Below are 17,072 nucleotides of genomic sequence, written 5' to 3'. Positions count from 1 at the left end.
CTGCTCCGTGCACTGAAGCACATCAGAATTCCTACAGTTTACAAGATCTGTTATGCACAAGAGAAACGTGAATGACTTTAGCGCATCAGAAGAAGCTGAATTCCTCTCTACCAATGGAAGGAGGGCGGGATGTAATAAGGAAGCAGATGGTAGGAACCAGTGTCAGCAGCACCACCCTGAGAAAAAAGTGCCTGTTTTAAATGCCAAGGTTTTTGTCTCTTAATTGATCTGGAACCAACAGTGAAAAGATATAGCATGCTCCAGCAATAAATGCAACAGATATTAATGACAACAATGAGTAGATAACACATAGAGCCATACAGAAGACAGACCACAGAGCTCCACAGGTTGTTGTTGAGAGACTATGTACATCAATGATGCTGTAATCATGCTTATTCACCTTCTCCTAGCAACTCCACACAGTAGGTAACCGCCAATTTACCCAGAAGAAAACACGGCAGCTGCACACAGCCTGCTCCGTGAATCCTTTGGGGATTAAAAGATAAATAAAATGAAACTAGTGTGGATGCTTGTGTGTGTGTGTGTGTGTGTGTGTGTGTGTGTGTGTTGTGTATCTGTGTGTTGAAGGAAAGGGAGTGTGTGAAGGTGGGGGGTGGGAAGAAAGGGAGAGAGGGAGAGAAAGTGATGCTGTGCTGCTTGTGCATTTAAGAAGAAAAATGAGAGAAAGTGAACATAAAAGGAATCAGAACTGAGTCATCTGCCAAGCTCCCAACACATGGTGAGCTTTCTTTGAAACAAGCACAGACCCTGAGTATGAGCTCCACAGCAGCGATCGCTATCTGCAAGCTGCTAAGAAAAATACACTTAAAAGCAATCTCTCTTCTTATTTGTTTGAAAACCCAGGTGTAGTTTTATCCTCCCTGCAAGAAACCTTGCCTGTTACCTCGAAGTTCAAGGTAGGGATATTCAGGGGTAGTAGAGCGATGGTGATGTCTTGAATTTATCGGGTACTTATCATATGTCAGACACTGCTGCCAGTACTTAACAGTGTACCTTTTAAAAATTCTTACAGAAAGACTATGACGTAGGCAATATTCCCATTTAACAGCTGAAGAAACCGAGAAAGGTATTTCCCAGATTTAAAGCCAGTCCTTCATTTGTGTGTGTGTGTGTGTGTTTAGGGTTATGTGTTTAGGGTTATGCGTTTATTTGAGAGACAGAGACAATGAGTGGGGTGGGAGAGGGGCAGAGGGAGAGGAAGAGCGAGAACCTCAAGCAGAGATTGTGGGGCTTGAGCCCGTGACCCTGAGATCAGGATCTGAGCAGACATCAGAATCGGAGGCTCAACCAACGGAGCCACCCAGGGGCCCCCAGAGCCGGTCCTTTCCAATGGGCGCTAGGATTTGACCGACCTTCTCCCAACACAAAGTTACCATGTGTATCTAGGCACCGAATGCACCAAGGAGTAAAATCATCGTAGTATGTAAAGAGCATGTCTGCCAAATTTTATAGAAAGTGCCTTCTGATTTACAAACGAGAAGAGGTGAGCTTTGCTGCACGACTGGGGCAGAGCCGTCCAGTCGTGACAGGCCACACTCCCGCGTCGGCGAATAAAGGAGCAGGACGCCCCCCAAGTCCTTGCAGCAGGAACCCACCTGCACCCACGCGGGCCAACCTTGACTGCAGGTGCAACGGCCCCAGAAGAGCAGAAGGGCCGTCATGACCTCCCCAGTCTAAGGGGGCGTGGGTTCTTTGGGTGGCTCGAGCCCTCGTTGCCGTCGAGCCCGCGACGCCGCCAGCACCCGCTCCCCGGAGCCCATTGGCCCCCAGCACCCCTCCCCGGAGCCCCGCACCCCCCAGCACCCCCTTCCTGGAGCCCAGCGGCCCCCCCTACACCCTCCCCGGAGCCCCGCACCCCCAGCACCCTCAGCACCCTCCCCCGAGCCCAGTGGCCCCTTGCACCCCTTCCCCGGAGTCCCTGCACCCCCCAGCACCCCATCCCCGAAGGCCCCCAGCCCCCAACACCCCCCCGGAGCCCCCGCAGCCCCCAGCACCCCCTCCCCAGAGCCCAGGGCCCCCCCGCACCCCCACCCCGGAGCCCCACATCCCCTCCCCAGAGCCCCAGCAGTCCCCAGCATCCCTCCCTGCAGCCCCCAGCACCCCCTCCCCAGAGCCCAGGGCCCCCCCCGGACCCCCACCCCGGAGCCTCACATCCCCTCCCCAGAGCCCCAGCAGTCCCCAGCATCCCTCCCTGCAACCCCCAGCACCCCCTCCCCAGAGCCCCCGCAGCCCCTAGCACCCCCCAGAGCCCAGTGGCCCCCGCACCCCCTCCCCGGAGCCCCGCAGCCCCCAGCACCCCCTCCCCGGAGCCCCCGAAGCCCCCAGCACTCCTGCCCAGAGCCCAATGGCCCCCAGCACCCCTTCCCTGGCGCCCCCGCAGCCCCCAGCACCCCCCCACGGAGCCCCCACAGACCCCAGCACTTCCCCCCAGAGCCCCCGCAGCCCCCAGCACCCCCCCGAGCCCCCGCAGCCCCCAGCACTCCCCCCGAACCCCCACAGACCCCAGCACCCCCCCCGAGCCCCCGCAGCCCCCAGCACTCCCCCCGAGCCCCCACAGACCCCAGCACCCCCCCCGAGCCCCCGCAGCCCCCAGCACTCCCCCCGAGCCCCCACAGACCCCAGCACTCCCCCCCAGAGCCCCCGCAGCCCCCAGCATCCCCCCCCCGAGCCCCCACAGACCCCAGCACTCCCCCACGGAGCCCCCGCAGACCCCAGCACCCCCCCCAGCCCCCGCAGCCCCCAGCACTCCCCCCCGAGCCCCCACAGTCCCCAGCACCCCCCGAGCCCCCGCAGCCCCCAGCACTCCCCCCCGAGCCCCCACAGTCCCCAGCAGCCCCCCGAGCCCCCGCAGCCCCCAGCACTCCCCCCCGAGCCCCCACAGTCCCCAGCACCCCCCCCTGGAGCCCCCGCAGACCCCAGCACCCCCTCCTAGAGCCCAGTGGCCCCCCCCGCACCCCCAGCACCCGCCTCTCCAGAGCTGTGGGCAGCGAGCTGAGCTGAAGTTTGCTGCGGCCCTGCAGCCACTCCTATTGCACACAGGCCGCAGGCCGCTCGGCTCTGGAACCTTCTCTGAGCAGACGCAGGCAGCCTGGCGGGAGCCGCAACCGGCCTGGGTCCTGACCTGGGGCCGACCAGCAACCTCTCCCTGAGGCCCCTCTTGCTCCCCACGAACCCGGGTCTGCACCCCGGGGGTCCTGCCACCCCAAGCACCGGTGAGGGGGCTCGCCCCGGGGTCTCCCGTCGGGGGGCAGACGAGGGGGCAGGCCCCGTGCCCCGCCCCCCCCCCCCCCCCGCAGCCCAGCCAGGCCAGGGCCTCCTTCCCAGCAGGGAAGCTCCGGGCGTGGCAGGTGCAGGGGCGCTGTGCGCCTGCGCAGAGGCTCCCTCCTGCAGCCTGGGGCTCCCACCCCGCCTCCCCGCGCTCCCGCACGCCGGGAAGCAGGAGATGGAAAGACTGGCCGAAAATAAAGTTTCCAAAAAAGAAGTTAAGTGAAGTGCAGCTTCGCTTCTGTTCCTGACCTCCATCTGCAGGTAAGGCCTCTAGCATGCAGGGAGCTCTACGTAATCGCCGCTGACCCCTGCGAGCACTTACCGGAATTGTCAGAGATAAGTTCGTCGTTGCTCTGAAAATACTGATTTTACCTTCCCTGCGCCTTCGTTTATCCTTCTGGAGATATTCATCTAATAAACACTTACCTGATTTTCCTTTAATGCGATAGCCAATATCTGAATTCTGCTCATAAAGATGAATCACAGTGAAAAACTCTCTAAAATACAAGTTACTCCACCATCACTATTTTGTGAGTCAAACCGCACAGTAATTGAGGTTTCCAGCCACAGATGATTTTCTAATTATGCCAAGATATTTCAAGCCCTCACATTGGCTACCTTACCAATAATATTGCAATGTAAAAAAATGAGGACTATCTTACCCCATCATGGGTGAATTTTGTCATTAAAATTTATTTGCCCTTTCATGATCTCACTTCTGTCATGTATTGATATTTAAGATCTCATAGTTTACTGATTACACAGTACACAAAAAGGCTTAATATTGCATTAAATGTTTCATAAAATAAAATTCAAATGTGAACAATAAGCTATGCAGAACAGCTTGTTACTTAAATCCTTGACCAATGTAATCTTCAGATTTAGGCACCATCAAGAAGCTATTTCTGTTAATGTAGAGAATTCAAAGCATTTTTCTTTTCTAGTTTATAACTAACGTCTCCAAGATGTATTAATAGAGTAAAAATAAAATAAATCACATTGGAGAGAACAGAATAGAACTTAGGGAACAGCATTCAACTTTTTTTTTCCTAATTAATCTGTTGAGAAAAATTTGAGATGTTGCATTCATGAAATTAAACTAAGCCAAAAAAAATTCTGACATAAGACAAAGAAATAAGATAACATGAAAGTATTCTAAGAAATTAAAATACGCTTGCTAAAACAAGATGTTCTATGCAAGTTCTGGGAAGAAGCTGAGAAAATACTCTTAAACATAGAGTAAAAATTGACCTAATTTGTCTCTTATCTCTCATATGTTCCATCTCTTTTGCTTTAGTTCTATGTTCAGGTAAATTATTATAATAAGTAGCTCGTAGTTCCTTCATTCTTATTACCTGATATTTTACTGGAATGTTGACTAAAATTTATACAAAGATTTTTCGGGATCTACTGATCCCCAGCATAGACTGGATCCAGACTACCTGAGTTTGAATCCCTGTTCTTTCACTTAAAGAATTACATGGTAACTTTGCAAGTTACTACCACGTGTCTGTTTCCTCATGTATAAAGAAACATAATAATATCATCCTTCTCATAGTTGATGTAAGGACTAAATGATTTAATATACAAAAAAAATTAAGACAGTATTAGGCACATAGTAACTGCTCTATTAAATTGTTAGCATTTATTATTATTGATATTATTGCATGACTTTTCTCCTTTGGATTGTAGTGTAATCATTTATCTCAGTAGGTTTACTCATCATGAACTATTTCCCAAATAATTTGTCATAGAACATTATTGTTTTTATGCATTGCCAGTGTTCAGTTTAGAAACCTTACATCCTTGCTCACGTGTGAAATGTTCGAAATATTTGCGACACTAATTTTATTATCATAATAAGGTTATACTAGCACCATGTAGTAAATTAAAGGGAAAATAGTTTTAGACTTATGAGTCCATACCCAGCAAATGACAAAGATAAATGATAACATTCAGAGGCATCAAATTTGGAAAGCATACCACTCAAATATTCTTCTAAAATAATTATATTTAAAAAATAAATAAAATAATTACATGAGTCAGTATACCCGAAAAACAAAAAAGTAATCAGTGACTAAAATCAGAGACATGTACCTAACTAGCCATGGAGATTAAAAACAAAATCCCAGATTTATTTCTGTGAAGAAATGTTAGGAGAAAATTAGTTCAAATTAGAAAAAAAAAACTAAGGGGATCCAAAAAAAGATGGCTTCAAGAAAAAAATGGATTAAATTTTAAAACAATCTTAAACTGAAAAGATGATTTTCTTGATTAAATGAGAGCACATTACTTCTTAATTGATAAGAAAAGACCCCCCAGAAATTTGTGAAGTTTTAATGGTATAGCAGACTAGATATTCCAAAAATTTCTAGGCCAAAAAGCATCTACAAATATTGGAAAAATTATAATAAACATACTTTTGAATGCACAGATGGGCTTCTAAAAAGTGAAGGTGTCAAAATGTAGATGCACATAATAACAGAGCTTCAAAATACATGAAAGCAAAAATAATACAACTCTAAGGAGGAGTAGACACATTTATAATTATAGTCATATAGTCAGATATTTCATACTCACTATAAAAATTGATAAGTAGAGAGAAATCCAGTAAGTATGTAAGAGACATGAACATTATCAGTAGACTTGAACTAATTGACATTTATAGTACGCTCCACTCAAAAACAGCAAAATACTCATTATTTTAAAGTGCAGGCATTGAATATTTACCAAAAGAAATCACATTCTGGATGATAAAACGAGTCTCCATAATTTAAAAGGAGTCAAACAATACGAAGTATATTTTCTGACCCCAGTGGAATTAAATTAGAAATCAGTAACAGAAATATCTTTGGAAAACTCCCAATATTTGCAAACTAAATAATACACTTTTAAATAACCTATGGGCCAAACAAGAAATTGGAAAGTAAATTAGAATGTATTTTTGAACTGAATAAGGGTGAAACACATAATATACCAAAATCTGTGAAATACAGCTGAAGCAGTAACTAGGGAGAAATTTGTTGCACCATATAGCTCTATTAGAAATGGAAAAAGATCTCAAATCAATGATCTCAGGATCCACAGTAAGAAATTTTTTAATGTTATTTATGTATTTATTTTATTTGGGAATGAGAGACAGAAAGAGAGAATGCTGGGGGCAGGGCAGAGGGGAAGAGGAGAAGCAAAGTAATGATAAGCAGACTGGATCCCATGACCCTAAGATCACGACCTGAGCCAAGATCAAGAGTCAGACACTTACTTAACTGAGCTACCTGGATGCCTCCACACTAAGAATCTTAAAAGGTCAAGTAAAACAGGTAAAAATTAATAAATAAATATCAGAGCAGAAATCAATGAAATAAAATAATCAGAAAAAAATAATAACAAAATAAAAAGTTGTCTCTTTGAAAACATCAATAAAATTGATATACCTTATTTTATTAATAGATAGAAAAAGATGTCAAGAACTGTGAAGATTCTGAAATTTTACCATTCACACAAGCTATCAGATCAGTCTACCAGCCTATCCTTGGGTCAGGAACAAAGAATTGTATTTACTCTTCACACCAAAAGTAGTGGCCACAGTATTGGCATTTTGGTACAGGTTATCTGAGCTCTGATTCCCACAAGGTGGCACGAAAACGGCCAGATGATACCTGCACACACAGTGACTGACACTGTAAGAGACTTAGAGACTTTGGATCTTTTACAGTGGGCAGTAAACATGACAAACCATTTCTCCAGAAGGAAACCTGATTATCTTTATTAAACTGAATGGTAAATTTACCTGTCATTTACTCCAGAGAGTACTAAAATCTCCAAAAGAAGATTCAGAAATTATTTGTGGTGCATATAATATAACCAACAAAAGTCTCATACCAAAAACACACAAATAATTTCTGGAAAGCCATAATATAAGCACAAGCAAGTTAGTATTTAAAAAAAAGATAAAAATAGGAGCAAGAAAGTCACTGAAGCAGAAACATAAATGCACAATAGGCATAATAGAAGGCATTAAAAATTACTGTATTCAGTGAAACAGAAGTGGCTACATAGATATATACCTTTGCACACTCAATAATTTGAGAGAAGAACTATCTGGCCACACCAGATATTGGGAAGGATGTGTAGCAATAGAGGAACTTCATGTTTTATTGGTGTAAGTATTAGCAAAATCATTTTGGAAAGCAATATGCCAATGTCTAGAAAGGTTGAAAATGGATGTACTCTAAAATACTTTCTTACATGCATAAAGGAGACATTTTAGCCCATCCAGGCTACTATTAAAAAATACCAGAGATTGGGGGGCTCATGAACAACAGAAATCTATTTCACTAGTCTGGAAGCAGGGGAGTCCCAGAGCAAGATGCTTGCAGATATGGGGTCTGATGAGAGCCTACCTCCTGGTTTGTTGACAGCCCTCTCCCTAGCTGTGTTCTCACGAGGGAGAAGGAACATGGGAACTCTCTGGAGTTTCTTTCATAAAAGCACTAATCCCATTCATGAGGGCTCCACCGTCATGACCTAATCATCCCCTTAAATGCCCCACTTCTTAATACTTGCATTCGGGATTAGGTCTCAACATACGAAGTTTGGGGGACTCAGTGCATTGAAGGAGACATATACAAGAATGTTTCTAGTAGCAAAAAAAAAGTTTTTTTTTAAAATCAGTTAACTTCCCATTAACTTGAAAAATGTATAAATGTTGACATATTCACAAAATGGAATATAATATGGTTGTGAAAATGTGTATCTTGGAGTAAAAACTATACACGAAGATAAATTTCATGAAAATATTGAGAACAAAAACGAAGTCCAGTAAGAATTTAGACAGCATAATTTTATTTTTTGCTAATTAGTAAATACATATATAATTAGTAAATGTTTAAAGAAATGCATAGGAATGATAAACACTAAACTCTAGATAATGGTAATCTCTGGAAAGAGAGAGGAGGATGCTTCGAAGTGAACTCCATATAAGCCTCTTCAACTGTTTTAGAAGCATTTTCTTTTTTTTAAAGATTTTTTTAAATTTCTTTATTCGAGAAAGAGAGAGACAGAGAGTGGAGTGAACACAAAAGCAGGGGGCTGGAAGGGACAGAGGGAGAGGGAGGGAGAAACAGACTCCTTTCTGAGCAGGGAATCCAATGTGGGCCCAATCCCAGGACCCCGAGATCGTGACCTGAGCTGAAGGCAGACATTTAACCGACTGAGCCACCCAGGAGCACTTACAAGTGTTTTATTTCTTAAATAGGATATGAATATATAGTTTGACAGATAATACCTTTATACCTTTTAGTATTTATGAAATACATAATTTAAAAATTGTTTTAAATCTCTAGAGGGAAAAATATAAGCATAAAAGCCGTGGTAAGATTGCAAACCAAACTAAAATATGGAATGATTTAAAGTAATTGATGACATATAAGAAAAATAAATTCCAGATGTTCTTGATAATTGGGACATTTTTCTTTGAGTAGACTGGTTAGGAAAATACAGAATTAAATTTCCTAGGTATCTACCCAAGAGAAATAAAAAGCATAAGTCCACACAAAGATTTGCACACAAATGTCCATAGCAGAATTATCTATAATAGCCAAAAAGTGAAAACAATTCAAATGTCCATCAACTGATGAATGACGAACAAGATGTAAATCAAAACTTTGGAACCCCATCTACAGTAAAGAGGCATGAAATACTGACACAATGCTACAACATATATAAATCTTAAAACTGTTTTCCTGAGTAGAAGAAACCAGAACAGGCAAATCTATAGAATCAGAAAGTAAATTAGTGGCTACCTGGGGCTGGGGGTAGGAAAGGGAATTGACTGTAAATGGACATGAGGTATTTTATTGGAGTGATGAAATGTTCTAAAGCTGGATTATGGTGAAGATTGCACCACTTGGTAAGTTTGCTAAAAACCTTGGAATTGTCTACTTAAAAGGGATGAATTGTGTAGTGTATAAATCACACTCAATAAAGTTGTTTAAAAAGCACAGAAAAAAAAAAGAATTCCATTTCTTTCTCAGGCAGGTCCCCAGATAAGCAGTATTTTCTACATCAATAGTATTTACATAATATCAAATGCTGTGTATATATGTTTTCAGTTTTTAGAATTCAACCACGAGATATAACATGAGTTATTTTATTATAGTTACAGAAAAAAATACAAATGTCCTGAACTTTTTAATAAAAGTGATTATATAGCTGCCAGATATTGGGAGAAAAACGGGGGGATAAGAGGTGGAAGGAAGTTTATAATCACTGGTATTCTCCGTTTATATTGTGGGGAATTCAATGATATACTGTTTGAAGTTGATTGATCAAGATATAAAAAGTTTAAGCCTAAACTTCTTACAGAAGTGTAATTTGTTACAACAGTTACCAAAGGAATGCCAAAATAATAATTTATCTTTAAAAAATTAGGAACAGAGAAGTTCCTCATCTTTCAGAGTATGGAGACATTGATCAAGGGATGTTTGGTGGTGATAGATAAGATATTGAGGTCTGAGTATGAAATTGATCACCAGAGGAAATAAAAATGAAAATAATTGAAAGCAGTTATGGCGAAGAGTAGGCCTGTGGGTAATTGTAGGAAATTCAGTAGATTTGATATTAATGTGTTCTTTCTCTCCTGTTTGATTTTTTTTTACTGTTTATATTTACATAATAAAAATTAAGGGAGATATTTAAATACGTCTTTGATATCCTCTTACTAGCCACAAACTTCTCAGAGGTTTAAAAATTCACTTATCTTTTTCAAACCAGCTTCTCCTCCAAATTTCCTTGTTTCTATAAACTGGCACTTTTATTTTTATCTTGCTTTATCTGATATTTTCCTTTATCGTTTCAAATTTTTTTACAATAATTGTATGCCTTTTTTAAGTTCTTGGCTCCTGTTTGTCCTTCAAGTCCCACTCCAAGGCTCCAAGTACTTTCAGTTCTGCTCCCGGTTGTAGCTCAGTATCAACCCCTTCTTGTCCTTCTGTCTACCACAGCCTGATCTGAGTCACCTTTCCGCACCAGCTGTTAGCACCCTCCTAGGCGATTCCTCCTAACTGCTGCTCTGATCACATGGTGCCCTGCCCGTGAACTTGCTTGGGTTGTCCACTGCTTGCCAAATCAACATAAAACCCCTTTTCCTCAGGCTTTTCCAAAAAACTTTAAAGTGATTTAAAAATAAACACTTGTATTTATATAGTTGAGACCATCTGCATATGCATTTTATAGTTTGGCGTACTTAATACAATGTGAAGAGCAGCATTTTGCACATTTCCTGAATATTAAGATATATATAATTATTATAGAGAATTTGAAATAATACTGCAAAATGCAAAGTAAAAAATGGAAGTTACCTATTTTCCCTGAGAGAAAACATCCACTAAAAACCTGCAGAGGTTTGTAAAATTGCATATTCCTTCATCCTTTTAAAATTTTACTATGAACATTTTCCCATTCCCTTAACTTCAAAATTGTTCATCTAGCTACTGCGTAGTATACTATCATTTGATTGTGCCATTATTTATCCATCCCTATTTTTTCCAATTTTCCTTTATGGTAAATAATCCTCTAATAAATATATTTTTGCACATAAGTGATTTCTGCATCTCTAGTTTTTATGAACAAATTTATATAGGAGAAATATTGTGTCAAGAATTATAAATCTATGGGATCCCTGGGTGGCGCAGCGGTTTGGCGCCTGCTTTTGGCCCAGGGCGCGATCCTGGAGACCCGGGATCGAATCCCACGTCGGGCTCCCGGTGCATGGAGCCTGCTTCTCCCTCTGCCTGTGTCTCTGCCTCTCTCTCTCTCTCTCTGTGACTATCATAAATAAATAAAAATTAAAAAAAAAAAGAATTATAAATCTAGTATAATTTCCTTAACATTTGCTCCAATTTATTCTCTTTCTGCAATACATGAATGTTCTAAACTCAGGGAACACTAATAATGTATCTTATGTATTTTTCTTTAAAATTAGTTACCAATATGATAGGTAAAAAAAAAAAAGTGAATTTAAGTTTGTTATTGAGATTTCTTGTATTAATTTTCGGGGGATCTTTGTACCGCTTAATATCTTGCTCCACCTTTTGTTCACTTTTCTCTAATAGGGTTTACATTTTTATTACTGATTTGTAAATGTTCTTTAGATATTTGTACTAACCTTTGGCCTATCGTAAGTGATAGAAATACTTCGTTACTTTTTTTGGTGTCATTTAGACCTAACTTTTTTTAAGATTAAAAAAAACTTTTTTTAAGTAACCTCTACACTGTGTGTTCGAACTCACAACCCAGAGATCAAGAGTTGGATGCTCCATCAACTGAGCCACCCTGGCACTCCCAAGATCTAATTTTCCATATAGTCAAATCTGTCCACCTCTTCTCTGTGATTCTGCTATTGCATTTTTGCCTTTGAAGTTTATTCTCTATGTCAATATCCAGTATTTCCTGACTTTGATTTTATTCTAATTGGTATAGAATAAAATCATAAATAAAATGAAATAAAAGTTTCATTTTCTTTAGTGCTGTAACTTTTTTGGAATTTATCTGTTCATGTGAAAACTACACATCTAACTATATTCTTTCCAAAGATTTCACCCAGAGTTCAGAACTATTTATTGAAATTTTTCTTCTGCCCTCATGGATTTGTATTGTGGCCTTTATCAACCAGTATATTTTTATATATACTAGTATGTGTCCCTGAAGCATCTGTGCTCTTATTGCTCCATCTGTCTATTACGTAAGTCCCACAGTTTTACTAATAATATTTTGATGGACTTTCAATTCTGTTTAATAGATATTATTCTCAAGTGCTTTTTCCAGGCATACATGGTTAATCTCACATCAGTATTTCAATTATTGCAACCATTTTATAGATAAGAAAATTGAACTCAGCGAGATTAAGGCTACCAGTTAGTACATGACACAGAATGTAAACCTACATTTAAATCATTTGTGTCATTCCAAAGCCTGTACTATAAAATAATTCCTCTTCTCTCCTTCCTCCTCTTCTTTCTTCCTCCTCTTTCTTCTTCTTCTTCTTCTTCTTCTTTTCCTCATTGACTAAAGGGAAACTATGTAGTTTTCTTTTTAAAGCAACCCAGTTTAAAAACAAGTTGAAGAATCAAGAAAGAGCATGAGATCTTTGAATAGTCAGACAGACAGACAAGGGAGACAGACATTCGTCAGGAACTTCCACGTCAGATCTTCTCTATCTTGGAAAGGAGGTCATGGATTCTGATGACGATGAGCTTGTCATTTACTTTTTTCTATCTTGGAAATGAGGTCATGGATCCTGAAGACGATGCGCTCGTCCTTTACTGTAGTCTTCTGCTCAGCGGTCTTCTCCACATCCGCTCCTTCCTCGAGCTCACGTGGATGGCCGAGGCCTCCACCTGGGCTTGCTCCAGACCTGGCTGATCTCGTTTGGCGGCTTCAGGGTCTCTCCCACGTGAGTCTTCCGGGCTCGCCATCTCTGGCTTCCTTTTCAGTTCTTTCTCGTGGCGTCCGGTTCTTCGTTGGGGCAGCCCTCAGGCACCACTGGAGGAGGTCAGAGACTTAGCTTCCCTGGTAGTCCAGGCCTGCAGCAAGCTGGCCTTTGCCCTGAGCCGCCTCCACCACCCGCCTCCACCACCCGCACACCACCCGCACATCACCCGCCACCACCCCGCACACACCCGCACACCACCCGCACATCACCCGCACACCACCCCGCACACCACCCGCACACCACCCCGCACACCACCCGCACACCACCCGCACATCACCCGCCACCACCCCGCACACCACCCCGCACACCACCCCGCACACACCCGCACACACCCCGACCTTCTCTAGCCGCAGCTTCTTTGCGGAGAGCTCTCATACCTGCTCCTCACCCACAGCTTGTCCTTCTGATCCTTCCAGGGCCGGGCCAGGCTCCTCTGGTTGTGCCGCGGCGCGTCCACGATGGGAACCGGGGCCACCAGGCACCTCCCGGCCCAAGGGCACGGGCCCGACCCGAGGCCGGGAGCGCCGCAGCTCCGAAGGCATCGGGTCCCAGCAGCCGGGCCGCGGGGGCTCCCCGACCACCGCGCACCTGCTTCGTGGGTGCTGCTGGTTTCCGCGCCCGCGTGGGGGGCGGGGGCTCTGAGGACGGCGCTTCGGGACAGGGCGGACCTCGGGCGCCGAGACCCGCTGCCTCAGGCCCGGCTCCTGAGATGAGGGCGGGAGGGGCCGCTGCAGGCACCCCCCCCCGCACCGCGCACGCGCACACGCACACGTAGGGGTCCGAGGGCGGGAGGGGCCGCTGCAGGCGCTCCCCCCACACACTGCGCACGCGCACAGGGGCCCGAGGGCGAGAGGGGCTGCTGGAGGCCCCCCCACCGCGCACGCGCACATGCAGGGGCCCGAGGGTGGGAGGGACCGCTGCAAGGGCCCCCCGCCCCCCACGCATACGCACAGGGGCCCAAGGCGGGGAGGGACTGCGCCTGCGCGGGGCTGCTCAGCGCCCGGGGCATTCTGGGGTCTCCCCTCCGCTCCTGCAGCCTGCGAGTCGCTGCGAGCCCGGGAGGCTGTGGTCGCTGGCGTTTTAACCCCCCCAACCCGGGGCGGGGCAGCAGGACCCTCACGCGCCTCCTGGGGGCGCTCTCCGGCCTCGCCGTCCATCTGGGCAGCGTTCTCAGGACCCGGAAGGCGCAACTGCAGGACGGAGCTGCTGGGCCCAGGTGTACGGGCCAGGCGGGGGGCGGGGCCGCCAGGAGCCTGGGGCGCCCTCTGTCTCCCGTGGCCTCGAGCGCCGCCGGCTTGGGGCGCGGTCCCTGAAGCGTGTCCGGGAGGCCTTGGTCTCAGGGGCGGGAAGCAAGCATCCCTCCCTCCTGCAGATGCCCTGCAGCGTCCTGGCGGGGGGGGGGGGGGCTCAGGGGAGGTCGAGGAGCGCAGGCCAAGCCAGGAGGCCACGCCCGGCTCTCTGGGCACCTCCCTGGAGAGGCCCGCTTCAGGCCCCCGGAGGGGAACTCCATTGCTCATTGACACCCACTTCCTTGGTGGACTCTTGGTTCTCTTCCTGGAGCCAGATTTGGGGAGAATTTTTTTTTTTTTTTTTTTATTCATGAGAGAGAGAGAGAGGCAGAGACACAGGCAGAGGGAGAAGCAGGCTCCATGCTGGGAGCCCGACATGGGACTCGATCCCTGGTCTCCAGGACCACACCCTGGGCCGAAGGCAGACGCTCCACCGCTGAGCCACCCCAGGATCCCCCAGATTGGGGGAGAATTTTTAACCCGAGGGTGTCAGCCAGAGCAAAACAAGCCTCAAGTTTGTTGTTCCTGCTGGGACTCGAAATCCTGCGCTGCCCTGGATCCCACAAAAGTGACTGAAAAGCCACCTTCACACCTTGGGTGACACATTTTCTCTCTGCAACAAAGAACAGATGGCCTTCTGGTAAGTTCTAGACAAACAGAAGCCACGATGTTCTGTACTTTTGCACCGGGGACAACTTGGTTACTTAAAGTTTGCAGACCCATTCCGCCAGCCTCCCAAGATGTCGGGGGAGCTGGTTTGGGTCTTGCTCCTTGAATTCTTTACCGCATCATTTCTCAGTTTAGTCCTTTCCTTCCTATCTTGTCAGCAATGCTAAGTGTTTTGTGTTCTTTTGGCATCATGCTTCTTTACTTGACCATTGGGGTCTTCTCCTCACAGCTGTTTATATGAAAACTATTGATGTTTTCATAATACGTTCTATCCAGATAGCTTGTGCAATTTTATATCATTTCTGATTTTTTAGTTAATCGTCTTGGAGTTTTAGGTATTCCTGTTAGCTATGAAAAATTATTTTTTGCCTTCTCTCTTTTGCAACACCTTTCTAAGTGCTTGTACCTTCGCTGGTATGTCATTAATTTCTCAGCTGTTCTTTGTGAGCGTTTAGGTTGTTTCCAGTTCGCATGAAAAATCACCCATTTTGCCTGTCGGTGCAATGAATTCTTAAGCCCTTGAGGCTTATTTTTAAGAGGACAACTTCAAGGCTCATTCCCACGTTTGTGTCACAAACCACGACATTCACCGTTTCGGAGAATGAGTTTCAAAAGACTATCTCTCGGCGACAGTAAAAATCCAAGCAATAGTTTGCCTCTGTGTGTCAACAGTCCGCCTTAAAAGAAGCAAAAATGGAGGCCCATTGAAAATGACAAAGTAAGCAATCAAAAACAGGGAGTGAAAGCCTCTGTAGCATACAGCTCACCTTCGTGGATATGGTTATGAGCTGAACGACTAACTGCATTTGTGTAGCTGCGACTGGAAGATTGATGTGCCTACTTGGAAAGTTAAAATCTCTGTGTGAGAGCAGATTACAAACTAGGCTTGCCACCCCTCATCTCTTACAATTTAAGCCACTGAGAACTTAGTTAATATAATGTCATAAAAAGAGTCATAGTTTTTCCAAAATATTAGAAGACACGTTTTTTTTCTTTTTCTTTTTAGGCACACATTGTGAAAACCAGCTCACTTTTAAGATAATTTTAGTATATTCCATGATCCTGGTAGATTTCTGAGACCACTTATAGAATATTATAAAATTTTCTTCCATCTCTAAAATGATGATTTTCATGATACTTCCATTGCTTCATAAGTAGTTGATTCAGGAATTGTTTATTCATTCAAGAACAGAAAATGTTGAGTGCCTACTCTATGCTAATCATTGATTAGAATAGTAAAGAAGATTGACCAGCGGGAAAGGAGAAAGACAAGAGTCCTACCATTATAGGGCTTATATTCTAGTGAGGGAGACAGGGAATAATCAGAATAGAACCTGCTTTGGAGAAAGAATAAAGAAAGCAGTGTGACATTTTATTTTCCAAGCATTGGAGAATATATATATATTATTTACACATATGCCATCCCAACATGTTCTTATAATATTGTACCAGCATTTCTCTTTCAAGAAGCAATGCCTACATCCCCCCTTCTCCCTTGAAACTGGGTAAACTTTTGCAATGGTCTCAACCCCAGTAGAATGCAGCAGAAGTAACATTGCCTGACTTTCCAAGGCTAGATCATAAATGATGATATGGCTTCTGCCTGGATCTTTCCATCCTTGAGCCACATGTATGAATTCTTACTACTCTTAAGCCACCATGCTGCAGAGACCCAGTAGAGAAAAAGAAAGGTGATCGAGGAGCCCTAGCTGTTCTAGTCTCCAGTTCTTTGAGTCTTCCCAGACCAGGTGACAGATCTGTGAATGAAGGCTGGGAGATGACCTCTGTCACAGGCCACGGTCTGACTACAACCTCATAAAAGACCCCAAGCCAAAAATGCACAGCTGAACCACTCTCAAACTCCTGACCACAGAAATGATGAGAGATAATAAATTATTCTTGCTGTTTTAAGTAACTAAGTTTTGATGTAATTATTTATGCATCCATAGGAACTGCAAGAACAGGGTAAAGGAAAAGAAAGGGATAAGAGGAGGTGAGATTTTACAAGGATATTCAGAGAAAGCTTCTTTAAGATTGTAACATTTGAGCTGAGAATGAAAATGAAATGAATGAAAAAAATGGGGAGGTGATGCACATATCTACAGAAAGAGAATTTCATGCAGTGGGGACAGCAAATAAAAGCATCCTGAGGTTGGGGATGCTTAGCATACTGACCAGTCAGCAAGGAGGAGTGCTGCCAGTGGGATGTAAACTAGAGGACATGTGGGTAGATAGATGGCAGGAGTCATATCTGTGTAAAAACCTGGAAGCCCCTTACAAGTTTGGGGGTTTTATTCTACGTGTAATGAGAAGCTCTTAGAGCTTTTTGAGTA

The 17,072-nt window shown here is 44.5% G+C and overlaps 1 protein-coding gene across 1 annotated transcript; it reads right to left on the bottom strand.

The window, feature by feature from the left end:
- Positions 1 to 13,152: 13,152 nt before the first annotated feature.
- Positions 13,153 to 14,298, bottom strand: LOC129498799 (basic salivary proline-rich protein 1-like). Its single transcript, XM_055308347.1, has one exon. It carries the CDS (start codon positions 14,296 to 14,298, stop codon positions 13,153 to 13,155), a length of 1,146 nt encoding a protein of 381 aa, XP_055164322.1.
- Positions 14,299 to 17,072: the final 2,774 nt, after the last annotated feature.

This window comes from Nyctereutes procyonoides, unplaced genomic scaffold, assembly GCF_905146905.1.
Source record: "Nyctereutes procyonoides isolate TBG_1078 unplaced genomic scaffold, NYPRO_anot_genome, whole genome shotgun sequence".
In the NCBI taxonomy this organism is placed as follows: domain Eukaryota; kingdom Metazoa; phylum Chordata; class Mammalia; order Carnivora; family Canidae; genus Nyctereutes; species Nyctereutes procyonoides.
This window is presented reverse-complemented; position numbering and strand designations above follow the sequence as displayed.